Genomic DNA, 27,507 nt, shown 5'->3' with positions numbered 1-27,507 from the left:
AGATACTAGCAAGCAAAAGCAAATTTGTCATCTGGATAAGTAGCGTGAGTAACAAACTTATCGCAAAGTGATCTGAAATGAGAGGATTCACATCTAAAAGAATGATTTAATGTCCTATTCTTTAAAAACGATTCCATTTTATTCCATGCCAATCACGTAGGAAATTATACAAGAGTGTCGTCGGGGGAATATCAAATTGCGGCTGACAGTTGAGGAACTATTTAACAAGTAGTTTGACGTGGAAATTTAACCATTTTACAATTTGATCCATCATCTTTACGTCAGACAAACAAAGAAAACTTTGTGCAACCACCAAAAAATCAAGAACAGCTGCAATGTAACTACATGCAGAAGACTTACAGAAAAATATTACTTTAATCGTCTAGAGAAAATGCAGTTTCCACAGATGATGTAAGGCAAAAATAACTCAGCTGCTTGAAACGAATTGAGCATAGTAACTTTTGATGCTCCCTCAGAACGCGGAACAAGTGAACAATGGATGTGTTATCTTATGGAGCAGCAAAAATAACAATAGCACATACAAGCGGCTTGTGTGTTAAACAAGGTGACTAAACTAACTGAGCTAATACTATGCTTCATCTGAGGAGAGTATAATCACAGTTGGGTACTAAAGCGAGGCCTCGGAAGGTCACCAAACACGTTGTGTTCGCCATGCACACTTTTAGCTAATGCCTTGATCGAGGCTGCGATGGCCTGTGGGTCCAGAGGAGTATCCTGAAATATCAAAAAGAGTTAGCCATAATTGTTTCAAGCTTCATAATATATTTAAAAGATGACATTGAAACGCTCTGATATTTACTTTTCATGATGACAATCAGAAATTGTTATGAAAATTGAAGACAAAGAGCAAAGTTAACATCATATTTTGGTAAAATATATTTTGTGTTTAAATCAATAGAGAATTATATTTTCTAAATTTGTAAGGTGCATAGATAACATAAATGTGCTGCATTTGTCTATTTTGCTTGAGTGTTAAAAAAGCCTATATCTCATGATCCTAATATTATTAAATTATTACTCACTTTCATATCCTCATCATCAAAATTTAAAGTGGCGATATTTTGTTGGGGAAACACTGGTACAGTGACAGGCAATGAACGGGCCAGGTTGTTTGCAGCCACAGTGTGAAACCGATGTCTCGGGATGTGAATGCCTTCATCGTGGCTTCCAGATTCTGCACAGAGAATGTCATCAGTATTCCTAGTCTTTGGTGATAGACCCGGCGAAATAAGATGAACTACAAAAGAAAAATGAAAAGCCTCCAACAACAATTTATGTAGCGTAACTAACAGTGACAATATGCACAGTATTTAAGTTCACAACGACAGAAAACGTGGACTACACTCCACATTTTTTAAAAAGCAACAATCAAATTAGCTGTGCTTAAAAATGGTCAAATGTGCACGATAAAATGCCAACTACCTAGTAAAATACCTCTTAACAATCGCACGACTGTAAAATACAAAAAGCAGTATTTTATTATGAGTGAGAGAATGAAATAGCGCGAATACCACAATTTAATTAGTGGTAAAAAACATACAGGGTACGTTCAAAATTAAACAACATACCATCGGTATCGTCAGTCTCATCCTCAGAGTGCAGAGGCTCTTGCGATGGCTCCTCCATTCCTTCCAAATCGAAAAGGCCTTCAGTGTCCAGCGAGCCCTGGACCCCGACTCGGTTATTCCTGTTGCCAGGGATCACACCTGATTTATTGAGTCCTCCATCTCCCATGCCGAGTGGTACCTGATCCAAATTCCAAAAGTAAATAAACCGAAAGGTGATGGTCAGTTTAGCATACCACGAACGGAAGAGATTTCCTAGTCTTATTAAGGGCATTTCCTTTAGAGACCATCACTGGTTTCAATGCAGAGAGCGGCGTCTCAAGCTTAACGGACGCACCAGCAGCCCTGCTTGGCTGCTGCGGGGGTTTGGTGGCGGTCAGCGCCTCCTCTTCCTTCTGCAGGGCGGGGCATGACTTTAGCACCCTGCACAGCGCCTTCTGGTCATCGTGGGCCGTCTTGCGGAAGTCCTCCAGATCAGCATACTGTTGCTCGGTGAAGAGACGCACCTTTTCCTCCACGTTGGCCGTTTGCTGCCTGATAGCTTCGTTCAGCTTCTGCTGCAGGGCCATCAAACCAGCTTGGAGCGGACCAATAGGGTGAAGGGCTGAAACTTATGGAAATAAAATAGGATGCAGGCACTGATTTTACATCTTCTAGGAAAATTTGTAAATTAAAAATTTTGCTTTCATTTATGACCTAAGAAATTAATACGCAGGAAACATCTGTTGGCTCTTTAAAAATTTATTTAAAAAAAATCAATTTGAACAACTTCTTTTGTTTTAGTGACGTCAGTTTTTTCAGGATACTAAAATTTATTTCTCGGCGGTCAACCCAGTAAAATTAGAGAAGACATTATTTACCTGACACTGCAGGAGTGTTGTTGAGAGAAGGCTCTGGAGAGACAAGGTCTATGTCTCTGTTGACGACTATTCTAAACACAGGAGAGAAGGCATCATTGTTCCTAAGCGACTCGATTTGCTGCGTGTCCGACAGCAACTCAGAGTTGACGATGACACAGTTGCCACGCCGCTCCTTATGGATGGCATGCGTGTGCATCTCGCAGTTCAGGCACTGATGCACCAACCACTCGCCGATATGTCTGATGTGCACTAAGGAGGCTTGTTCCTTGTTGATTTCGCCGAGTTCCACACTTCCAACACACTGAAACGGACAAAAAAACAATTTAATATTAGTGGTTGCACGGTTCTGCATTGACAATTCATTTAGAGATATGTGATATATTTCGAGAAATCTGTGAACGATTTATTGAGAGGATGAATGGGATACATTTTTTAATATTTCCTGAAAACAAGCCAGGCGGACGTAAGCAATTGATTTGTTTCCCTTTTTGGCGGTTTTCGGTGCAGCCAATCAGAGAAGTCCACCAATCATTTGTCCCTACAGGGCCTCCAGCCTCCAGCTGGATGGAGTTGCGAATAAAGCGGAAAATTTGCACTGTTAGCCTCCGTCGCTGCGAGTGGAGGGGGACGAGAGCTTTTGTTCGATCGCTCGCTCTCCCTCCACTGCCCGCTTCACCACGACGGCTCAGGAGGGGAAAAACACTTTTCCAAGATAAACAACTGGCCCCAAAATTCGCGGTTCCTGTCCCACAATAGCCGCCATGTCGAGGTAAAAGTTCATCGTGCGCTTGGCTTGCTGTAAAACATCATTATTTACACGAAACAAAACAAGTGAAAAAAACTGGAATACTTGTAGAACCAGGTCGATACATTTTTTAATAAATGCGGGTTTTGTTCCAACCCTGCCACCAAGAGAATCAGGAAATATCTGCTTTTAAAAGGCAAATATTTGTTTTTTAAATGATATGATCATAATTGAGCTATTTAAAGTGTCGTAACTAACAAACTAGATAAAATCTGTTCCGCGTGCAAACAAGTCTCACAGAGATAAATATAGGGGGTTTCCACGTTCAATTGCTAAATAATCAAGAGTGTTTGTGTCAATGAAGCACCGGGCATGGGGCTTTTTATCAGAGGACGTGTTCGGCTTGGTGCTTTCGCTGGCAGGTGTTAAAAGCCTACTTGTGTACACTCACGCACCCAGTCATAGCATTAGCATTGCTACATAGCAGACAGCCAGACGACCTTTCCATTCTTCACTCCTCAATTATGGCGCGCATTCGCATTTGCATAAATAAACAAATCGGACAGTAGCAGGAAGTATTTGATCAGCCTAATTGAAAATAGGGAATGTCGATGGCGTCGAACGGGGTTAGCGGAGAGCGACAAAAATTATTTTCGGTGGCGCTCCAAAAAGTGGAGTGAGAAAAACCTGTTTCCCAGCCGCTTTCTTTCATATTTTGAGCTTGACACGTAGGCTCGAATGTTAGCCTTTAAATGACGGCTCACCAGGAATAATCTAGAAAATTTTCTTGACAAACACAAACTTTTCCTGACATTTCTCCTATCAAAGCAGAGGTAATTTTATATTTTTCGGGAGAAAAAAGATGACTTAAAATCCAAGAGCCGAATTAAAATTAATCCTCTTTAATGACCTTCGAGATCAAATTTATCCAGAAATCGGCATAAAAAATGCTGTAAACCGTTTCCGTGACAAAAAGTGACTTCACTAGCGATCCTAAGACACAAAAGATATGATTTCCATTATTTACTTTTATGTGGTATCATTATTATTTTTCTTTTGAAACATATCATGCCTTTTGATATCAAAAGGCATTAAAAATGGGAAAGCGATATTATTTTTTTTCACATCAGCACGAAATCACGAAGTAAGTGTATTGTTAATATTGAGAAATATTTCCAGCGATGAAGACGAAAATCAATTGTGCGGTGCTATAAATAGTTTCGCGATGAATTGCAAGTATGTAGTGTGAACCTCTCAGCTGATTGCGATAAGGAAAATTGATTAGCAATACTTAACAATCAATTGCGCCGAGTAGCGTTATAATAAAAACGTGGTCGCTGTCACGCCGAACATGACAAGACAACATTTCATTGGATTCACGCTCGGCGTAATCATGAAACCGAAATTATGCAAATGTATCATTATTCAATGAAACTGAACTCGCAGCCGCGGTGCTCGAGGGAAAAATAGACGGGCTGAAAATCAATAGGATTACGTTATGTATGTACATATTATGATGTGTGTGCATGTGCGGCGGCTGCCTGCACGGGAAACGGAGGCGAAATTTTTGGCTCTCACCCGCCTACATATAAGCCAAAGCACGTGTCGTGCAAATAGAGGCGCCGCTCAGACGGGGCCAATTAGCTAACGTGCATAACTCACACTTTTGAAAAAGGGGTCCTGTCGATCGACGTCCGTGATGCCGAGTTGTTCGAAGTCGGCGGCGCCGATCTCGCAGCCCTCGATCACGATGGACACGTTGAGACATTGGCATGTGAGCAGCATGATTGCACCTGCCGAGCAAAAACGCGAGCGATTTGAACACAATCAGACTAGGAAGCGGCCGACTTTCGCAGCGGTTCAATGTCAAGATTTACGGCCCTGGCCCTGGCCTAGCGACTCGCACCGGAATTCGGCGCCAGGCGCGGCCGCGGCGCCTGTCACGCGCCGGGCGAAGGCCCCGACGGCACCGAATACCCTTCGGCCGCGTACCTGGACGAATCGTCACCCTCGTCGGCCGCTTTTGGACGCTTGTATACCTTAATTAGCGAGTTTGAAGCGGCTATCCCTGCTATACTGATCTTCAATGCCTGCGAATATTTTTCCACTCTCGTCTGGCGCTCTGATTGGTCGCGCTGTGTGTTATTCTACTACGGTGCTACTCGTACTTGTTCGGCGGACTGGCGGACTGCTGCGCCATCAGACGGCTATCGCCGGTGGCTTCTGGCTGATGGAATTTTGAATCAGGGCACAATCCCCATGCTCCTAGGGGTTGACACTGGGTGAAAAGAATGCTGCTTTCCAAAAATACTGAAAAATATTTTTAGATGACAAAATATAGTAAAAAATACAATAATTAAAACATAAGTGTTTAAAACTTAAAGCAAAGTCAATCCCGTTAATCCAAAAGTACCTGGAAAAGATAAATAAGATTGAAAAAATGTACCAACCCTTTTTTCTTATTGGATATAATATAATACGTGTAACGGTTTTATGCCAAGAATTACTCTGTAAAATGGTTTATTTTCTGGTGTTATACGGAGAAAGGGATTAAACATGATTATTTTTCCAAATTTAATCGATAATAGACAACCAACAACGATTTTGAGTTTTTACAGAAACCCTAGAACCTTCAACTGTGAGCTAGGTCAATCATTTAGAATGAAGCAGCACTTCTAACTACAATGATTTTTTCTAGAAGTTTAAAATTCTCAATGTGAAATTTGTTAATTTCAAAATATTTATTATAGCAACATTTTATAACAAAAGTTTCCTCATCGCTGTAAAAATTATTTCTCTGGCCATTTTACACCTTCTATCAGGGAGAAAATAAATTCTGATATACGCTTCAGTGCCATTTAAAGCACTCTCTGCACACTGCACAAAAGCGAGGAATAACAGCGGCCCTTCAGGTTTGTTCTTTGCGAAGGCGGTGGGCACAAAACACAACCCGGCCGCCAGAGAAGGGCGTATTATGTTCCTGGAGACCCGAGCGTGGGCGCCCGGGATGAAAAATGAGTGCAATTGTTCGCACATATTTACGGCCGCCTGCATGCATGCACGCAAACAATAATTTATCAGCGTTACATTTCGCGTTCGTTTACATCAAACAGGTCTGAATGCGTTTTCCTGTGCGACGGAGGCCCTAATGGACGCGCACACGGGGTCATCTTTGAGTTCACTCTGTGTGTGTGCGAATAATGTGAATGCCCCCATTGGTGCTGCTGTTGTTATTAATTTTGTCATTCACAAAAGAGCAGTCGGTCTATTTCTGCGTGCGGAGCTATTTTTCAGCAAGAATCGAATATATATGCCTTCAGTAATAATCCGCGATTCTGCATAAGCTGGCGGGATATCGTTTTCCTGGAAATCCTGGTGGTAAAAAGGCATTATTCAGGAAAAGAGAGTGACATTTAATAAGATTCCTCGTTTCAAATCTTTGCCAAATCGATGCAAACCTCAGCACATTTTATTTGGACCATTTATAAATTTTTGAGAGCCAGAAAATTTTACTGATATTAGATAACTAATTTATTAATTTGATTTAAGGTGGAGAATAATGAAATAAAATTTGTCAGGGCTGCTTTTAAGACTGTTTTTTGGAGCAATTCAGTCGGATTTTTGACTGTTTTTTTCTTATTAATAATTTGCGTAATTTGCAAAATATAATTTTTTTTCTGGAAAAATATCTTTAATATGGTTTTTATTGATTTCTAGTATGGTTTATAATAGGATTAATATTGTATGATTCGTGCTCATTTGATAACTTCACGATGATATGAAGCCCAGAAAAAAAACTGCCCGTGTTATAAATCTGCATATTTTTTAAGTCTTTCGGAAATGTTAAAAAAGTTGAATGTTAATTTATTTCTGCGTGTGTAGAGAATTCGCCAATGATCTAAAATTGCACACATCCTAAATTTAACTCATGGCACAGAATCAAAACGCTAATAAAATTTATGTTTCATATTAAGTTTGGCTCAAGATTAGCAGAATCTTTGCATAACCATTAATCTGATGGAGCTTTTTTTTAAATCCAGGCTCAAGTGAATTTTGTAATCAGGACACAAGTAGATTTGGAAGATTTTAATCAAACATTAAAAGCCAAATTTTTGAGCCGGCGGCTGGCTGCACCATCTTTGCACCATCCCTGCCCTGATGGTGGCAGGGTATACTGATGCTTGCGTGTTTAAAAAGATTTGAAGACATTTTTCATAGCATTTATGGCCCAAATTTTTATCATTTTCTACATTTTTACCAACAGCAAAATATACCTCTTCATTTAAGCTATTTTTAAAACTTTGAGCTGCAGTAAAAAATAAAACTTACAGGGTTCATTCCAGAGAAAATAGAAAAGATCCAGAGATATTGCTGTAAATGATCTGAACAATTTTCTACCTTTTCAATTCCAGACACTAATCACAAATTAGATTTTATTTCTAATAGACCCTGTTATTTCGGCCTTTTCTTGTCAAGCCGTAAACTCAATTTATCAATTTATTAGCAGGGTAACTGGATTACCGATCATCTAACCCAATAAATACGAGGCTGCAGCGACCCTGAATAAGGCGAACGCCATTTCTGGCCGGAAGCCTCGAGGGGTCTGAAATTTTCGGAAGCGCTCTCACACGCCTAATCCGCTTTTAATTACATTCGACTTGTTTTAATAAACATCTTCGGTTGTTTGTTCTGGCGAAAGTCAGTTTTCGCGAGTGCGAGCAGGCCTGTGTGCGTGGCGAGTGGTTAACCCAGCGCCAGAGCTCACAGGCACGCGGAGAACAATGCTCGGCGCCACTGGGCACTGCGCTAAATTGCGCTCGGACCGCGGGCTGTTTGCCCAAGATCCGAAAAGCGGCTCGCGCACAAAGCGGCCAGGGAGCGTCTCGTCGCCAATTAAATTCGTCCATTTCTCAAAGAGTAGCGAAAGAACGCAATTCCAAAATTAGCGAAGAAAGAGGCAATGTAGAGATAAAAATCGCCAGTTTTGGAATGCTCCGCGGTAAATTTAACTGATGCGCACAGTCCGAACTGCAAAAGGTTTTCGCCTGCTGAATTAGAGTTTAGTTATATGTTCTGGACATGATTTCATCGGATATGATTATAGCAAGCATTTATGGTGACATTTGAAAAAAAATATGAAGTTGAAGTTAAATTAATGAATTTAATTTTAATATTTTTTATAACCTCTGCACAGCACTTCCCGTGGGCTATGAGCCCACCAGATCCAATAACACCGCCGAACAGATAACATTTTTGGCCCACCAGTGGCAGTATTGTGGTGAGTCGGCGCCACCGTGCCTCCCAGCCGGTTGAGGTTTATTTATTTTTATTATCTCTTTTGCAGCCATTTTGCTGTCTTAACAATAAGCCCTTTCTAGTTATTTATTTTCCTATCAATCTGATTTTACTGCATGGCGTAAAACGGTGTTGCTACTTGGCACTTGCAAAACCAATATTAATTTAATAATAATACATAGCAGTTGTAAGAGCAAACAGAACTAGCAGAAAAGCTGCTAAAACGATTCAACATGATATGAAATGATCTCTCTCCGCATACACTGAAATACTGAGTTGCAAGATAAACAAATATTATATAAACGCTGATCAGGGATCGATCCCTAGAAACCTGCCACAAATGCTTTCAACACTCAAGGAGGGAAAATTTAGCCAAAATGAACTCTATTTTCCAAAATGCTCTGTTCAAATTTCACAATTCATTATGAAATATTGAGGAAAATTTTCTTCTCAAATTTTAACCCTGTTAGTATTTCTTCGTGACCCAAGAAATTTGCAAGCGCTATATATGATTAATCAGGGAGTCACCCTATGATTAAACAGAAGAGACGCAGATGATTTACAATTTTACTCAGTTCATGTTTATTCTTCTAAGACTTTTTAAAATCGAAAAATTAAGTATTAAAAATACACCAAATAATGAAGAGTACGAAATTTCTATTTCTAAATCTTTAAAGAATGAGAAGTGCTCCAAGGAGAGCATCGCACGGCATTCCTATGGTGCAATTCACTTAATTATGCGGTGGCATCAGCGCTGCGTTAATTAAAATGCTTAGAGCTGTTGGTTTGTTGGTGTTGACAACTTAAACGTTTCATTGTCACTCGGCTCGCCAACTTTAATGTCATTTGTGGCGTCTAGCTCGGAGAAACCGACAAACAATAAATAAATCAATCAATAGAAATGCTGTGCTGAGAGACACAACAAGGTTTAAAATACACTTTTCATAGAAGCTATTTTGATTATTTAAAAGATTTCCATTGAAATAACCTCACATTGTATGTTGATACTCTAACTGGAGATTTATTTCAAGGGCATTCAGTGCATGTCAATAAATTTCTTGTTTCATTCACCAGAGAGTAAAATAAACATCGTTCTCATTGGAAACTGATGAAAGCTAGGACGTCATCAGTTTATTTTATAAATAAAATAATATAACATTTGTACCGATCATCAGCGGATATATTCCACGTTTACCCTGCGTGTGCATATATAAATATTAGTGCTCGTGAAAAGAACTTTCGTTTCAAAAAAATTGCACGTTTAATTCGCAAATTAAATCGATGCATAGTTCAAAACAGTTTCTCAGAGGAAGTGGCGTGACTTTTGAGCTATAAATATTACAGGATTATTAAACAACAACTCGGCACGGAATCGCACTACACAGCAGACGAGCGTAAATCACATTGTTTTCAATGCGGCGCTGCTTGTTGCGTCACAGTCGCATCTCGTGTGTTTACAATTATGTGCCACATTAGAACACATGACACCGCGAGTGCATTTCTCGGTGCATACATATTTATCGCTCGTAGGAAGGAGGGGCTCGCGGTAGGAGTGAACAGTGCAGTGTCGTGTGTGCAATTTGCAGCACATAAATAAATGTGCGCGAAAGTGAGCGAGTGCCGGCGCCACCGAGTCGTGTTTTGCAGTTTTATTATTTTCATTCTTCTTCTTATTTTTTATTTCAGCAAAACAATATTGCGCGCGATTATCGGGCGAATGAAGGTGATTTTCGCACCGAGTGAAAAACAAACTGTTATTTATGATATGCACCTGCTTGGAGAGACGCTTTCGCCAAAAGATAAAATACGGCGCACGCGGCCACTCGCGCTAATTATTGTTTGTACTCCGGCACCGATTTCGCAAACAGGCGCCGCCGGCGGACAGTTCAATGAATTTCTGCAATTTAATTAACCCTCTTTTGCCGCCTTCCCTTTGCATGCGCCGATGTGTTTATGAATTTATTCCGCTGCGTCACTCGCCTAGCTCGAGCGCAATGATATCCCCTGTGCATTTTAATTGGCAGCGCCTAACTTTGGATTTTATTGCCTCCCCCAGTTTTATGTGAAAAGAACTGCGCACGTTTCCACGGAAACTGAATTGACGGATGCTTTGCGTGCGCGCGTGGTGGATGTCATTACAGCATTTTATTTCCACAGATCTTTCTTAATTAGAACACCAATTTACAAGATTAGGACTCGCTGGCACAGTCGTGCATCGTTTCAATCCATTTGCTAGTGTGGCACAATACCTAATTCTCTTCCCTTAGGGACGTGCATCAATTTAGAAGAATTTTTATGACTAACAAATTAGCAAACGTTTTGTAACTTTTCCCAGTTACATGAGATTTGTTTGTCTGTTTGGTCTGCGCGCGGAGCTGAAAGCAGGTTTAGCATAATTAAAAATATGAAACAGCATACAAAAGTACTTTTAACGATTTATTTTCTATGATCAACTCGGTAGCGATAAATATTCACATTATCTCGCAAATTTTTAATTTTCTGGTTCTCATGGTGAACTGATTCGAAATCATGCGAAATTTGAGAAAATATCTAGGTTCGACTTTTTTATTTTGCTATCAAAAAGTCATTTGTTACTATGGTCTTCCAAGTTAATTCGATATGCACAGAATTACTTTCTACTCGTGGTGTTATTGGGACCCGGGTTTCAGCATTCGTGCTAGTGCAGTGCGCGCCCTTCCCGGTCCTAGGACAGGGATAAAAAAGAGCAAAAAAACTCACACGAACATAAACATATATACATATACAAATAGTTTTTTCGTATTTTTAATGTTTTAACCCCCTGTTTTTAGCTTCACGCAAAAAATTTAATAACTTTAGGAATTAAATAGAAGCAATTTCTTAACAAATAAATAAAAAACATCTCATTTATACTGTATGATGGTTTCTTCATCCATAATTGAACGATGATTTGCAAAAAGACCCCTACCTTAAATTTGCATAATACTTTTTATTGATAAATATTTTTGCAGAAGATTCTTGCTCTCTTAAATCATTGCATAGTAAAATTAAAAATTTTAACTGTTCAACTATTCAATATCCTTGAGCACCCACGCAACTTCATATTGTACGGAAAGCTTATAAGAAACAAGATTTTCACCATTTTCACAAGACGGTGGCTCTGCCTTGCGCGATAATCAAACGTTCTGAAACTTTATCATCCGCCTCTTCGCGTCATTAATTTATCGAAATTCAATTTGCTCTCGCGCCTCTTCCGCTGCCGAAATTCATAAATAGCTCTAGTGCAGCAAAGGGACGAAATTCGTCTGCCAGTTTATTTCTTGGGTGGGCGGAACGAATTGAATTAATAGAATTAATCGAAACAAAGGAGGATAAAGTGCTCTATCGACCCCCGGTGGATTGGCAATTATGATAAATAAACGAAATGACGATTATCTACCTGCCGTCTGACGTCGGAGGAAGTGCGCCTATTGTTTACGCCGAGCTGCTGAGCTAGTTTCGTGACATCTCTCGCCGAGGGAAGCAAAGAACGAAAGACTCGCGAGTTGCAATAATACGTATTGGCGCAGTGCCCACTCGGCCTTGATTAGCATGGCGCCGAGTGCAGCGTCACGAACGCGCCGACCGGTGGTGCTATGCGAAATTACACGTTCTCTTTTTGTTGTGAAAAAATGCGCTCGCTGCTTTTCGCCACCCATCGCTTAATTGTCAAGTAGGTTTTTCAATTGCGTCGCTTGGACACCGCCAACGCGTGCAACTGACGCTCCGCGGTGACGCGTTCAGACGGTCAACTCGCGCTTATCTTGAGCTATCTGTCGATTTGATGCTCCCACGGCGCCGACAAAAAGGTCGCCAAATCACTCAGCTTTATTTTTTGCTCACCTAATTTAGCTCACCTTCTTTTATAATAGCTTTCTAGTGCTTGAAGCTGTCACAGTTAGAAACAGATTAATAACAGTCGCATGGCATTCATGCTCTGTTTTTGCAAATTAAATTGAAAGGGGACCAGGACGAGACCTTACGAAATGAAAACACCGCAGTGGAGACTATGACAAGGTCAGGAGGTGATCGATCAGCACTGTGTGTGCTGCAAGTGGAGCAACATAATCTCTCAAATCATCACTTATTGAGTGCGGCCGCAAGCTATATCTCTCCCTCACACATTGTTCGCCAAGAAGATAAGAAATTCATCTTGAGTGTGCAGTTTTTTGCAACAGAAAAACTGCATTGATAAAAACATGAATACACAAGTCAGCAATAATTATCAAATTGATCTTCAAAAATTTGATCGAACATTTTAAGAATGTTGTAAAATTTTGCAAAGAAATCTATAAAAATAAATCTATGCAAGAAGGTTTGATGGACGAAAGTCAATAGTAGATATTGAAGTAGCAGAAATTAAAGTATTTTCAGCATGATTTTAATTTAATTTTATCACTGTAACACACTTGAAGTTGAATTTAATGTGATACTCAATTTTTTACTATTTAATAAACCAAAAGAAACTAATTTCTATGCAAATCTCGTATATAAATAATTTCTCAAGAGACATTTAACTACACCGAAAGATAGCATGAATTATTGCACATCAAGGAAAATGATTGTATAATGTAATTTTTAGTCTAGATAGTTTACAAGACCACTGTCCAAGTCTGTGTAAAAAATGTTGGAGCTAATGAAGTGTGTTGAGCGTATTATTACGTCAGTTAACTTTTCTTTTGGAAGCCACTCGCTTATTCAATTTGTGAGCAACAGAGCTCTTCATTATTCACTAAACACGTCATCATCAAAAAATCAATTACCGTGACATCAGCAGGTTAATTGATTATAAAGCGTCAACCTCGACCGAATGCAACTTTTGCGGCGTCACACCAATTACAAAAGGAAATTCGTGAGTGTGCGGACAGGTGAGCGAGCAATCAAGGACCGCTATCACAGGCCAATAAATCAAGGGTGACGCCGCTGCGAGGAATATGATGGCTTTTTACCACTTTTGCGCTGGAGCATAAAATGGGCGGAACACAGATCAGTGGGAGGCTTTAGCAAGCACATAAAATTATTGCCAGCCGAGTAATCCTCGCTGCAGTTAGCTTAAGTGTGCGCGGCCGGCCGTTTCCAAACACAAACAAAACTGGATTAGGTGGAATTAAAAGAGCAACCAGCAGGCATTAACCCGCAGTCAAGCAGCTGAAACTCGATAGCTTTTTCAGAAAGACTAAAACGGAGGATTCTAGTCTTTCGTCTGACTCAAATTTCAACGGCAATCGATACGAAACACGTGCACCGAGAAAACAGATGCCGAGTAATCGCTCCTGATACACATCTAATTATTTTCATCACTTCGCGCGGAGGTTGAGCGAGCGAAATTCGATAACGCTGCGAATAAATTTGTTTTACTCGATTGACGCGCTTGATCAGTCGGCATCAAATCTGGAGCATTCTGCGGGGCTTGTTGCCCGAGAGCGTATTTGCCTCTGGCGTTGGCCGCAATTTGAATTTGAAATTGTCGGGTCCTTTCAGGAGAAGCCTTAGTATACGCACGCTGCTCTCACCCGTATACAAATTGAGTGCATAGTTTGACGCGAGGAACGCCTCGCCACGCGCGCACATATTATGTCTTAGTTGTATAATTAGGTTATGATGCGGTTTAAAAGCCGTTTTAGCTCTCAGCGTGTTTGCCCCCGCAACAAAATGGTGAAAACGAGTTTGTGCTGCATGGAAATGAGGGTAAGGTGTAAATTAAACTTTTGTTGCAAGGCCAGAATAAATTTTCTAAGAATTCTTCTTTGATCTTTGGTATTGCGTTTAGCTTACGGCATTTGACCTGCTATGGAGAAATAAACAGAATTGAATTGAAATCCAAAAGCCAAAAATAACGTGAAATTAATAACTAAACCACTCATAAAATAGTTGTCTTGCAAGAGTTTAAATTTTTAGTTTCCCGCCTGTTATAAAATGGTCGATTCAAATTTCAAATAGTATAATGAATAATTAATAATTTTTGCCACCTCATTTTGAGATCATGATATACACAAAGTAACAGAATTAATTAGTGGAACAGATCTTTAAAAATGGAGTTATAAGTGGAAGTTTACACTCTATGGGGCAAAATAGCCTTGCAGAACCATAATAAAGATTACTCTGAAACTAAAACTGAAGTAGAGAGTGCTCTCTGTAATTAAAATCAATTTTTTTAGTAGGTTGTTGGTTTGCCTCTGTTAGTTTTGCCGCTTAAACCAGATAAAAGATCAGGCGAATGAAAGCAAAAAAAATACTCTAAAAATCAGATAAACAGGTAAGTCGATTTCTGAGCTATCCTTTCTCTTAAGTTTACTCTGGTTGTTTTGTTTCAATTTAATTTCCACATTGCCAAAAGCTTAAGGAATTAAACCTGTGTAATCTAATTTTTATTTAACTTCGGAAGAGTTATGTGAAATGCCGGCGTATTTATCATGTTGTACTCTATATAATTACACCCTAACAACCAAAGTAACGTAGGGAAGACTGAAAAAAACAGCGTTACTTTATAACTGCACGCCATTAATTAAGTGCACAAGCTGCTGTGGCGCAGAATAAGGATTATGATGTTGTCTAGATTTAACAGCAGCTCTAAAATCCTAATGGCCAGCTTGGCAAAATTTGTGCAAGCAGACCATTACCATCGACCATATAAAAATAAATGCTTCACTTCTGAAAGAATATAAAGTACATTATGGTGGCTCACAATATGATTTAAGGCGATTAGAATGCTCCCCTATGTAAAAGGTAATGCATCTGTTAGAAACCAACGCTCTTAGAGCTAGTAGTTAAAAAAGGAAGCCTAAAGGCACCTTAAAATATTCCATGATGTTGCGAAGTCGTTTGTCCAGTGAATAAACTACAAAACAATTCTGTTTTACTTTTATTGGTTTATCTTTTTCGGTAAAAGCAAACAGCAAGTCTGTACCAAAGCTATGCATATTAATTATGCCACACAGAATAAGCGAAAACATTGGTCATGACGGCCTCAAAAGCGCCATGCAGCGAGAGCATTGATTGACATGTTACAAAGTGATCGCAATTCAAGAGAAAACAGAAAAATTTGCAACTCGGCTTTTATTTTTGGTAAAATTTGTTAAATAACCGCGCAGCCAATAATATTTTCATTAATGGAAATTTTCGTTTCCAAACGAACGGTTGCCACAATACGTGTGGTGTCACGTTGCGAAATCTAATTAAAGCACTTGTAGTTGACGTTGAGCTAAATAACTCATTCCGGTAGCGGCGACGGACGGGTGTTTGGATCCAACAACCGTTGGCAATGGGAAGGAAGAATTTCTCACCAACCGTGGGTGAATGAGCAGCGAAGCCCCACAATCGCTCACTCTCCGGGTCGCGCAACCCGCTCGACGGCGGCGTGGCACGCGTTGCATAATTCGTGATTGTGCCGCTGGAATACAATTAACGCCTACCTGCGAAACATTTTCGGCGCTCTTTCTCGCGCGGCAAAATTAACGCGGGTGGCACGGTAAAAGAAAAAAAAAGAAAAATCGAGGAAAAACAGGGCCGCAATCATCATTACGGCGAAAAAGCCAATTTGGCCCAATTTCATCTCGTGTGCGGGAGAGCCAGCATAGGAATTGCACATTTGCACGCGAAAAGTTGGAGAGGAGATTGGGAGAAATGCAGATGCCCTTTCGGCCGCGGAGGGAAGAATGCCACGGGCTGATTGAATTTCTTCCATCTGCGAGATTCGATTTCGTGCCATATTTCTCTCTGAATCTGTAAATGAAAATTTCGCCGCCGCCGCCGCTGCCAGCCGTCTGGCGGGTTATCTGCTTTATTGGCTGGGAAAATGGCAACTGCAGGATATGCGTGCGGCTGTTTGCTGACTGCGCCCGCAAATTTACGGCCGCGTGGCCATGGATTTTTCCCTTGAGCGCGTGTCGGCTTTGCGGAATGCCAGCTTTTATGTGCGCTTCGTGGGGGCGGCGAATTTAATTGTCGAAAGAGACCAGAGACGTGCGCGCGAGTCGCAATAAGTTGAAGTTTCGCAGAATGCACGTGGCTCACTTTGCACGCTGGAATGATGATACATGGCGTAGCCACCGCCAGAGCGAGCAGAAACAAATTGCGACCGCGCTCTCCAGTGCCTGTGTGCAATTATTTTACAGCCCACCGGGCAATTACCTTATTAGACTAGCCGACTTGTGTCGATGTTTGCGTGCCAGTGCGAAAATGCGTGCGTCTCTGCGGAGCCATCATTCACTCAGGTGAAATATGTTCAACCCGCGCGTTTTTCGGCACGGGCAGACGTGCGCGGCCAACAGCCTTTAATTAATTGCATTAATAAAACGAGTCGGCAGCCGGTTTGCGTCAAGAGGGGCGTGCGTTTCTCTACGTAAACGCACGATGCGGACGCAGAATTGAATTGTGAGAGTGGAAATCACCGAACTTGTGATGCGGATAGTTTTGAAAGGCCATTCATAATCTTGGGTCAGCTGGCTGATTTTATCCTCTATTTCATCTTTGTCAAACAAACGGTCTCGGGCCTGATTTTTCCTCTAAATGAGCAGCTCTGAATGAAAGCACGATACACCCCGGCTTAGTTTTCTGCTCAAAAGCACGCTCACCGGGGGATTTTTTATTGCTTTAGCGGTGACGTAACAACCTGAATGAATTAGACCCTCTGCGCTTCTTTTTGTGGGGGCGTCGGGACGAGTCTGAAAATCAATTTATCCGGCTTGAAACGCAACGCAACACACGCACGAGGTGAAACCACATCGCATTGCGCAAGAGGAGACGCATTTCTGGTGGTCAATCGTTAATGACATTCCTGAAGGCGCCCATTTGCGCTGGGAACGCCGGCTCAACAGGTATATACGATGCGGCCGGCTGAATTATTAAAGTGCCGCTCGCAGGCCGTAATTCAGCTGCCTGCAGGCGAGAGTGCAAGCAAACTGGGCTTTATTAAAAAATTTATAATCTGCACACAGCTGAGCCTCTCGTCGCAAGGGTCCTCGGCCGTCTTTTGTGCTCGCAGCGATTGTGTATGCGCGTGGCCGGCGTTTTTTTTTAGTTTTTAATAAAAATAAGGGACCAAATGACGCACCTGCTTGCAGTTTGCACACACAAAGCGGAAATTCCAACAAAAAGATAGGACGGCTACTTTCGGTGTTATACGCGACGGATGTACGTCATCTCTTACACACACGAGGAGTACAAAAGTTATGCATGTTTAATCTAACTCTGCGAAAACAGTTTGCGGATGAATATGGAAGTAATTTTCGCGGCTGGTTGCCGGAGCAGAACTCGAGCTCTGCACGCCGTTTCACAAGTAAAATAAACACTCTTTCGCCACGGGGAGAACGAATTCATATGCAAATTTTAGCTCATTACGATTTTCCTGGCGTAGGAAATCTTTTTGCCTTCATAATACGTCCACCGGTCGCGAGCTTGGTGGAATGCAAACAGAAATTAAATGATCTTTCATTGCCCGCCTCGGTGATTCAGGCGGCCAATGTGCTTTTACAGCGTGTGCTCACACATATACGTAAATTATGCAAAAGGGCACGCGATCTAATTAAATTCCTAGCCGTTTTTAATTACAATCGCAGATTGGATGGAATGCACTGCTGAGTAGGTGGATATTAATTGTTTCTTGAGAGATTGGAGCAGTATTAAATTTCAAAATTGAGTCCTGCTCGTCGCGTTTAATGAAAGCGCATCACTATACATGGTTTCTATACTCATATGTCCATTTGTTATTTCGTAAGAAATTAGCCGTATGCGTTCAAATCGCTAAATGAAGTTTTATTGTGGAACCAGGAATAACTGTCAATCTGTGTAAGTTAATCATTATTTGGAAGTATTGATATTTATTTTTTTTAATTCCTAACTTTACCTCATTGAGATTAAAATTTTCTTAGTTAATTTAAGAAAAATAACGATATCATAATAACAATTATTAATTACATAAAGGCTATCATTATCTGCATTGCTCTTAATTTGAACGAGTGCTTGAATGGGAAGCTGTACGGACTAGGGTGATTTATTTTTTTCTAGAAAAAATCACTTATACCTTGCATCTTAATTAAGATCTGTGAAAAGTGATTATTATTATTTTGTTTATTTAATCGATTTTTATTTGTCTTCCAGCATATGTAGACTTATTCATTTTTTTGTTAGAATTCAAGTTTGTCAAAATATAAATGATTACAACTATATAATATATGCAATCTCAATTTTCATGCTTATTAAACATAAAAAGGTCCGTAATTAAACTATCATGCGTTTAATAATAAATTCATTCAATTTAACTATCAGCTCTCAGCTCATAGAAGTTTCATGTAACAAGTGGCATTCATATTAAATTCCAAATTATGCTCTATTTTTAAATGTCCTATTAGGGTGCAAGGGATATTGATATTTTGTTAGCAATATTTGAAATTGCAATTGAAAGCAATGTGATATTTGGCCGCATCAGTCTTTGACTGTCTTTATTTCGCTACGTCGTTGACAGTGGATTGTATGAATATGTACAAGAAATGCGAGTGTTAATGTTAGTAACAATAATTTAAAATCATTCAACAGTAACAATACGATGCTTGGGCACCATTTCTTAAAACAAAAAACGTGGTGGGTTTTAGCGATGATGCCCTCCACCCCCGTGACCTCCTCCTCCGTGACCTTTACCACCGCCTCCGTGGCGTCCTCCGCCGTGACCTCCACCACCGCCTCCATGGCCTCCTCCTCCACCGCCCCCTCCATGGCCACCACCGCCTCCTCCGTGTCCGCCACCGCCTCCGCCACCTTTCTTGGACTGGTGGCCGTGCTCCTGGTGGCCCTCTTCGCCGCCCTCCTTTCCGTAGTGTTCGTGGTCGTCGTGGTACGACTCTCCGCCATGCTTATTGTTGTGTCCCTTGTGGTGCTCGTCGTGGTGGCCCTTCTTGTGGATGTCCTTCTTTCCGTACTTGTCCTCGTGGTGCCCGCCCTTATGGAAGCCACCCTTCTCGTGGCCGCCTTTCTTGTCCTCGTGGTGCTCGTGGTACTTTCCGTGCTTATCGTGGTGCCCGCCGTCGTAATTCTCGTCGAAGAACTCGTGTTTCTTTTCATACTCGTCCAGCTTGTAAATGTTGTGCTCGCCCTTGGTTGAGTGTCCCTTGCTGTGCTTGCCTTCCTCGCCGAACGCGTTGCCCTTGTGCCCCTTGCTGCCGCCCGCGAAGGCCGACTCGTGGCCGCCCTCCTCGCTGTGGCCCTTCTTGTGGCCGCCGTGTTCACCGTGCTCGCCAGAGTGGCCCTCCTTGTTGTGCTTGCCCTTCTCGCCCTTGTCGAAGGAGTGGTTGCTCTTGTGACCCTTGGCGCCCTTCTTTCCATTACTGTTATGCTGCGAGGAAAATCCCTTTTTGCCGCCACCCTTCTTGAATTCCTTCTTTCCACCGTCGCCTCCACCACCGCCTAATTAAAGAGTAATATTAGATTACTGTTTTTCACATTTAGAATCTTCGTACCACCGCCGCCTCCGTGGCCCCCTCCACCTCCACCACCGCCTCCGTGCCCTCCGCCACCACCGTCATGGTCTCCTCCACCTCCGTGTCCTCCTACGTCCCCGCCGCCGCCGTGACCTTTCAAAAGTTTATTTTTCAGAGTCGGCTGTTGTTTTTAACTCTAATTAATGCGTCAATCGACATCAAATTGAGCGATGAATGATCGGGTTTGCAAACTCGAGGCGATAATAAGATCAAATAAGCTAATTAGGCAGAGGTTACAAGACTTGAAGTTGATTTAAGCACAAGACAATTATAGAGTGCAAATTTAGCTCTTTCTCAGAAAGGAAGTTTGTATTTGTCTTGCGAGCTAATAATTATTTTGACGTGGGTATATATATGAAACGAAAGAAGTAAAGTTACCTCCGCCACCTCCACCATCGTGTCCTCCTGCGGAAAATAAATTTTAAAAAAGCAAAAATCTCAAATTTGAGATTTCAAGAAATAAATAATACATTACCTCCTCCGCCTCCACCGTGTCCTCCGCTTGCCGACTGGGACAAATCGATCTGCGAGGCTGGAATTCCCGAAGAGGTGGCCGTTTTCAGATCCACTCTGTATCCCGAGTCATCAGAGGCGGTGCTCAGATCCGTCGAGTAGGAGATGGGCTTGACCTGCCTGTTCGGAATCTTCTTCCACAGCTTGGCCTTCTCGGCGGCGACCACGTTTGCGGGCGCCGGCACGTACACCGGCCCCGACTGGGCGGGGGCCACGGAGACGACCGGCGGGGGCGCTGGCACGTAGACGGGGGGCACGTACTCGGGACCCGTCTTGGGCACACTCGGCTCCACGGGCGCCGGATGCTGCACGCCCCTCGTCCTCTTGCGCACATTCACCACAGGCGACACAATCTCGACCGGGTTGTTGATCTTGACAGGGTAGATGAGCGCGGCCGGGGGCTCGCTGCCCTCCGGACTGACGATGGTGGTGGCCTGCACCTGCTCCGGCGTGTACACACGCGACTGGTGCTGGGCCGCGGCCACCGCGTTCGGCGCCGAGGACACTTTGACTTTGCACAAACACCGCACCGGGGACACTAGCAGGCCGCAGCCCAGCAGCACAAGTAGCAGCTGCCGCCGCCGCTGCTCCGAGATGCACATCGTGACAATTTGTGACGCCGAGGACCCGCTGGCTGCCGCGTTTTATACCGGGCTTTGTCTGCCGACTGCTGGCCGACTGGCGGGGAGCGTCGCCGGCCAGGCCACTTCCTAAGACGATCCGGACGCCGTGCCTGGCACCGCGGTTATCACGCTTTCGCAAAAGCAATCGGTCGGCCGCGTTCATCTGTGTCATCACTTCTCATTTCACACCAGAGAGACTTGCTCTGCTGCTGGTGTGTATCCTTCCTTCCATTCGGCGGCCGCGATTTTTAATCACCTCTCTTGTGTTGCGACACTCGCTCCTCGAATGCACTTTGCCATTATAATGATCCGGCATTGTGTTGCTGAATATCATCGATTTTAACTCTAAATACCGAGAATGGTGATGTTCAAGTGGAATTCTATAGCTTTTTCTCGCACACGCGATGGATAATGATCCTTTCAAAAACTGGGAGAGCCAAAAGAACATTTTTGTCGCTACGCGTTGCAGGTCGTTAGCCAATTTAACTTTGAATTGTTTACAGTTACCGTGAAAGGGCTGGAAAGGATGTAAATGATATATATTGATTACCTATAGTATGTAATTTAGAGACAAGAATAGAAACCATTACTAACATTGGAGGTTTCGACAAACTTCAAATAATAAAATGATTATCATTATTAAAAACAGCGGACGAAGTTTAAAAAAAGAAAAGGAGAAGAACACATCACACGTGCCCTCGTCTTGAATGAAGGCTTTTTTGGCCCCCAAGACTTCATCAGCAGTAGATACCCTGCAAAACAAAATTATACTGTTCACTAATAAACTCTTGCCGCTCCTGGTTTTAAAAACGAGTGTTTGCTACTTTGGTTTTTATTACAAAACATCTCCAAAATCAAAAAAATTAATTTTTATTTTAAAGAGATGCTTACATGCAATTAGAGCTTAAATTTTTATACTTGCTTTTTTCAGTTTCATGGAAATTAAGGTTGATTAACTTGTCAGCGTATTCTTAAGAACTCCTCTGTTGACGAAAACAAAAGACTTTGGAAGTGTTCTGCGTCATACGCAGCACGCGTTTCCTCTTTTAACTTTCTTTCCTTCTCTTGCCCGTTTTGTTGTTTTTCACCAGTTTGCTAATTAATTACGTCCGGCAATATCCTTATTTTCACGGAAAGAAGTCGCTAATCTAGAATTAATCGGCGCGGATCGCGAACAGAAAAACAAAAGGCGATGTTTTGCTGCTCGTTCTCGCGTGAAGAGATGAGCAGCGCGGCGCAAATCTCTGCTTTTTGTCTCACTCGTCGCATTGTGTGGCTGCGACGATTCGGCACGGAGTCTATTTAAGAGAGATGAAAGTTAAGTTCAGCATCGCGCCTGATCCGCGGTCGCCCGGCACACCATCGCAAATTCAAGATGCAAGTTTATCAACCCGCGACAATTTGCTCTCCGCTTGCTTGGACAAAAGTGACCGTTCACTCCAGAGCTGATTTGGTAAAAGTGAATTATTGGAAAGGTCGAATAAAAATAACTAGGTTTCATCTTTCCCTCGTGATACCGCACACTTTCTGAAGAAGCAACAGGTTTTATCAACTTATCTCCGTGGCTGGAAAAAGTGTCAGCGTTGACGTTAAATTGCGTCCGCAAAATCTACATAATTAATGAGCTTGCATTGGTTGTGTCACGTGTGGATGCTGACTTAACGAGTTAGGCAACGCAGGCAATATTTCGAAAACGAAACTCGCGAATCGCTGCGTGAACACCACTTAAATAATCTGCTTCACTAGTCTTACGCGCGCGGATTCATTTTCGCTGCCTGCTTTTTACGCTCCATGCGTATGAATGGGGAAGAGTGAGAGCATTGCACAGGTGGCTGAGAATCTTCGCGTAATCATAATTCGCCGCACTTTCTTTGTGCGTTCAATTGATGCAACAGCGGGACGCAAAATTTAATATATTTTCGTTCAAGTGTACCGTGAGTACCGTGACGCATGTTTTTTTTGATTTGGGCTTTTGAGTAGGCTTTCCGCTTTCCAAGAATTGATGATAGATTTAATTTGGTTGTCTGACTCCATTTTTCACGCCGGAATAGTATTGACGAAATATATTCCCCACATTTGTTGTGAAAAATATTCTGAGAGCAATACAACAGAAAAGGCTCTGCCATATATATTAATGTTATTTGAGGGAAAATCAAGTGGGTCGAGAGCTAATAAATAAATTAAATTTTGTGTTTCTAAAATCTCTTCATAATAAGACAAAGAACGTAATTTTAATTACTAGCCATTTTTTTCTTTTTTCGAATAATACCTATATCAATAAAAATAAAAATTGATTCTAAGTGCTGGCTGTTTTTTTTTTTAAATAAAATATTCATACCTTTCTCCTCGTTCAACTACTGACAATGAAACAATTTTTCTTCACGAGATGAACGAATAGTTTTAGGTGCTCTATTAACGAAACTGATATAGGCACGTTGATTTGAAAGATTTATAGCATAGAATATATATGTAGCATTTATGGACATCTTTAAAATATTGCACACCACGCTGACATAAATTGTCACACGGAAAATGCACAGTGCGTTATGAACAGTTAAGCTACAAGAGCAAATGCTGGTAATTGGTGTGACAAACTTGTTTAATGCCAATCAACGAATTCGCCGTCAATGATGGAGTGTCAGTTGACTCCCCGTGGTTGCAAAAATTGGGCGGCTGACGCTGGCTGAACAAGCGGATTCTGGCCTTGCGACAGTTGTCTGTTTTCGAGCACACCATAATGCGCGTATTCGAAAGCCAAGCTGAAAACTGCGCCTCTGGGAAATTAATTTTTTTTCCTGCTTGCACAATTGTTTGTGGAGCACGAGTTTCGATTATATCTGGATTTATTTCTAAGAAATAGTGCTGCGCATTCAAAGAATGAGGAAAGCCGGCTTATTCTTTCCTGGTTTAAATATACATGCACAATATTCTCTGGATTTATGAGGTTGAGCAAACAAACATATCGGGTTTATGAAAGCGTAACGTTATACGCTTCTATATGTTAAAATGACGAAGGTTGAATCGTGGAAAATTTCCCCCCTGGTATGCTGAGGTTTAATTTGAATAACTTGTAAACTGCAAAATATATTAATGTATAGAAAAACAGTGAAAAGGTTTAAATTCTGGGTTGCTTGAATGGAGTTTAATCCTTTCATATGTGATCGCAGCTGCATTCGTTTTTTCTTTCAAATCACGTTTTGTGTTCCTGCTAAATAATTATTAGAATTGAATGCCTGGCGTTTTTGCCCTTTGCAAGCTGCTGAAATTGCGTTGAGGATTTACGTTTACGTGCCAGTGTGCATGCTCCCAGTCCCAGCAGGTATGAGTGCGTCTGCACCAAAGTCTTGCTGATAAGGGTTTAATAACAAAAACAGATTCTACTGGTCAAGGTGCTAGCAGAAAACAATAATTCATAATTTTCTAAGATCATGTTTTTGCTTGCTGGAAAATTTCCGTAAAAGTTTTTTTTCCAGATTTTATTGTTTCTCAAAAGTTATTTGAGTTGCTTTGAGAGTGTTTTCCATAGTGTGTGAGTGGATCTCGACTTATATGTATACTTTTAATAAAATAAGCCTACAATAACTGACTTGCAGTTTTTTGCTTTTCTTCACTCCCTAAAAATGGCTTAATCAAATCGCTGTGACAGCGGTGATCGCCAGTAATTTTTCTTTATACAAATAATTCTAGTGTTGCAAAAATCGCCCTACAATTGATTCAAAAATTCATTTTTACATAAGTTACTGGAAATCACCGCTGCTTAAGAAAATCTAGGAAGTGATTGCGATTTAAAAAACTTAAGATTTGTTTGACGTAATCCAAACACATTTAAAAAAAATTGCAATGCAAGGAAAATATTGATTGATGATGGCATGATGCATATACATCAATTTATTTTCAACAACAATAAAAGCACCATGTCATTTCAACAAGGAAACAATATGACACGACCAAAAGCCAATCAATGTGAGTGACACAGAAAACCATGATAATATTAGCACAAAGTTTGAGTGCTCTTAATCATACATTGTGTTTATATTTGCATTCTCGCGTGTGTACTTGGATATTTCATAAGCACAGAACACTTTGCAAAATTGTGTAGTAAATAAATTATATCCGTCTCTTGTTCATCTCGCGAGGAGGGAGTTGGTCCCACGCGCAACCCGCTGTTGAAATGAAAACGTTTGTGCCGATGCAGAAGAATAAATTCCACGCAGCCGCCCGAGATCTGCGCAATGTAATGACTGTGCGAAATTTGAACGAACAGAGGCAAAATTTGCGAAACTGACGCAGAAGAAGCACGATGAAGCTGAGCGTTAATTATTATTGCGCTGAATAATTGCCGCCCAACCTTTATATACTTGGCATCTAATTGATGCGCTTATTTATTCGTGTGCGCCAATGAATCGTGTATTGTACCTTGACTTAATTAGTGCGGTCTGCCGTAATTGCAGTTGCAAAACGACGCAAGTAGAAAATCACTGTAGCCTTCTATACCGTAGCGAGGGGGTTGGGGCAGCAATTAAAAACGCAATAAATCGAAACTGACTCGCTCGCACAGCTTTTATGGGCTCTTCGCGACTAATTGCAAATTATTTGGTGATGCAGTTTTTCATCCCCACTGTCCTGGAGAGCTTCTTCGTCCCTTACGCGCACGCGGCAATAATTCTCGCTTTTCGCACAGCCTGATACGTTTTATTGCTCTTCCACGTCGCGGTGATATTTACAGTCAGCAAATAGCAGTCGAAATGAAATAATGTAAGCAGGGCAAACGGCCGTAAAATTGGCGCATATCAGCACATCCGATGATAAATTCAAATAGCAGTGCAGCAGCAGCAAAATCATTGTTTGGACACATTGCTGTGCTAAGCAGGAAGAAATAAAAATTTTGGACGAACGAAAAAAATCAATTTAACCCAGTAGTGATAGAATATTTAAAAATTTCTGCTTCGCAAACTGAAGCAAACCTGCAACCAATTTTGAAGGACTGCAACGTGTCAAAATGTACCTCTCCCTGTGCGAGCAGTCCATTTGGTGCAATAATTACTCCTTGTTTATGATGTAATTATCAACTAATTTAACAGCGGCACAAAACAAAACCGGCTACACGTGTATGCAGTACCTTCTTTTAAGTTGAAGCAATGGCAAAATTGGCTAAACACGTAGCTGTGTAAAATAAATAATTAATTTGTAGTTTTGTATAAAATCCTTTCTACTCTTCTTTCACGCAATTCGAGAATTTTGGTTTGCAATGTATTGAACCAAAAAAAGGAAATATTAAAAAAATAAACTCACCAAAATAATTTTTCTTATGTAAGCTGGACGCTCTCCATCTTTAGAACTGATAATGAACATGAAAATATTGCCCGCAAGTTATTAGAATTATTATGCTGTCTGCTGAGTGCACGTGTATCACGCATCAATTCTAGACGAAATATTTTTTTTAATTTTGGATGCTGTTAAAAGTTATAATTTTTGACAAAAAAAATTCTACAGATGCGCACCTGGGGTCAATGAATAAATCATCATAAGTTTCTTGGCATATTTTCCCAAGCCATAATATTATCATTTATATACAGGTAAGTAGATTTGCTATCAATTTGCATACATGAATACAAACAGTTAAATTTTTGAACGAGGAAATTTTCTGTTTGTTTCAAACATGAGAAATAATCCAAATACCAAAATGAGATGAATTCTATTAATGGTGCCTTTTATAGCTTGAACACACAATCTAACTGAAAAAATAACTTAACAAGTCTGAAGTTCAAACTACAAAGCATCTTTCATTGAAGCCTTTAAGCTTCGAAAGTTAAAACAAGTTTCCCATTTTAATAAGAAAAATAGGGGCAGCATGCAATATTTATATTTATATGACCCCGTTTAATGAGTACAGAGCACTTTGATCTCGTCCGCGGGCGGAGGCAAAAATTCTTTCGAGTTGGTGAAATTCCGCCGGTATCACACAAAGAAACTTAAGTAGGAACAGTTTTTCATCTCTTTCTCACAAAGCGGCAGAGGCTGGAAAACGTCGGGTCGAAGGTCGTACCGTTGCAATTGGCAACATTGCGGTATAAGTAGGCATCTGTGTTTCGCATCCATATAGACAGAATTTTCGCCTTTTACACTGAAAGCAACTTATCTGTTGCCACACTCTGTGGTATGGTAATGAGGCAGCTCGTCTCTTAGGCGGCAGCAACGCGTTTGATCGTCGTTTGCCCGCTCAAATATTGATTTGATTTATTTGCCAGCATCGACGTCTTCGCCGGCTTGCGGATAAAAAATGAGCCAGCCCGTTTTTACTGCACGCCTGATTCCATTAAAAGATAAAAATACAGGCGGGAAAGAGAGACAGAGATGACGTTGCTCTTTTAGCGTATACGTAACAAAAGTGCATAC

General features: G+C 41.3%; 2 protein-coding genes across 6 annotated transcripts; both read right to left on the bottom strand.

Moving 5' to 3' along the window:
- Positions 1 to 117: 117 nt before the first annotated feature.
- PRAS40 (Proline-rich Akt substrate 40 kDa) lies at positions 118 to 12,028 on the bottom strand. Of its 5 annotated transcripts, none has more exons than XM_065488517.1 (8): positions 11,905 to 12,014; positions 5,184 to 5,501; positions 4,854 to 4,984; positions 2,447 to 2,747; positions 1,823 to 2,190; positions 1,590 to 1,767; positions 1,044 to 1,258; positions 118 to 735 (listed from the first exon to the last, which is right to left on the bottom strand). In XM_065488517.1, the coding sequence occupies exons 3-8, from the start codon at positions 4,974 to 4,976 to the stop codon at positions 616 to 618; spliced, it is 1,305 nt and encodes a 434-aa protein (XP_065344589.1). In that variant the 5' UTR covers positions 4,977 to 4,984; positions 5,184 to 5,501; positions 11,905 to 12,014; the 3' UTR covers positions 118 to 615. The 5 variants fall into 5 exon arrangements, with proteins under 5 accessions (XP_065344589.1, XP_065344588.1, XP_065344590.1 ...); XM_065488516.1 differs by having other exon boundaries at positions 5,231 to 5,501; positions 11,905 to 12,013; XM_065488518.1 differs by lacking the exon at positions 5,184 to 5,501 and having other exon boundaries at positions 11,905 to 12,028.
- Positions 12,029 to 18,914: 6,886 nt separating this feature from the next.
- LOC135943992 (uncharacterized) lies at positions 18,915 to 21,184 on the bottom strand. Its single transcript, XM_065490665.1, has 4 exons — positions 20,451 to 21,184; positions 20,354 to 20,380; positions 19,955 to 20,068; positions 18,915 to 19,901 (listed from the first exon to the last, which is right to left on the bottom strand). The coding sequence occupies exons 1-4, from the start codon at positions 21,088 to 21,090 to the stop codon at positions 19,090 to 19,092; spliced, it is 1,593 nt and encodes a 530-aa protein (XP_065346737.1). The 5' UTR covers positions 21,091 to 21,184; the 3' UTR covers positions 18,915 to 19,089.
- Positions 21,185 to 27,507: the final 6,323 nt, after the last annotated feature.

This window comes from Cloeon dipterum, chromosome 4, assembly GCF_949628265.1.
Source record: "Cloeon dipterum chromosome 4, ieCloDipt1.1, whole genome shotgun sequence".
In the NCBI taxonomy this organism is placed as follows: domain Eukaryota; kingdom Metazoa; phylum Arthropoda; class Insecta; order Ephemeroptera; family Baetidae; genus Cloeon; species Cloeon dipterum.
Note: the sequence above shows the minus strand (reverse complement) of the source record. Positions and strands in the feature narration are given on the sequence as shown.

What these genes read in the sequence shown, in the direction of transcription:
- PRAS40 (XM_065488518.1), bottom strand. Translation starts at nt 4,976, where the DNA reads ATGCTGCTCACATGCCAATGTCTCAACGTGTCCATCGTGATCGAGGGC. An exon ending in AGGACCCCTTTTTCAAAAGT is followed by an intron (nt 2,748 to 4,853) that starts GTGAGTTATGCA and finishes TGTCCGTTTCAG; the next exon opens with TGTGTTGGAAGTGTGGAACT. An exon ending in TGAGACTGACGATACCGATG is followed by an intron (nt 1,259 to 1,589) that starts GTATGTTGTTTA and finishes TTTCTTTTGTAG; the next exon opens with TTCATCTTATTTCGCCGGGT.
- LOC135943992 (XM_065490665.1), bottom strand. Translation starts at nt 21,090, where the DNA reads ATGTGCATCTCGGAGCAGCGGCGGCGGCAGCTGCTACTTGTGCTGCTG. An exon ending in CGATGGTGGAGGTGGCGGAG is followed by an intron (nt 20,069 to 20,353) that starts GTAACTTTACTT and finishes AACTTTTGAAAG; the next exon opens with GTCACGGCGGCGGCGGGGAC. An exon ending in GGGCCACGGAGGCGGCGGTG is followed by an intron (nt 19,902 to 19,954) that starts GTACGAAGATTC and finishes CTCTTTAATTAG; the next exon opens with GCGGTGGTGGAGGCGACGGT.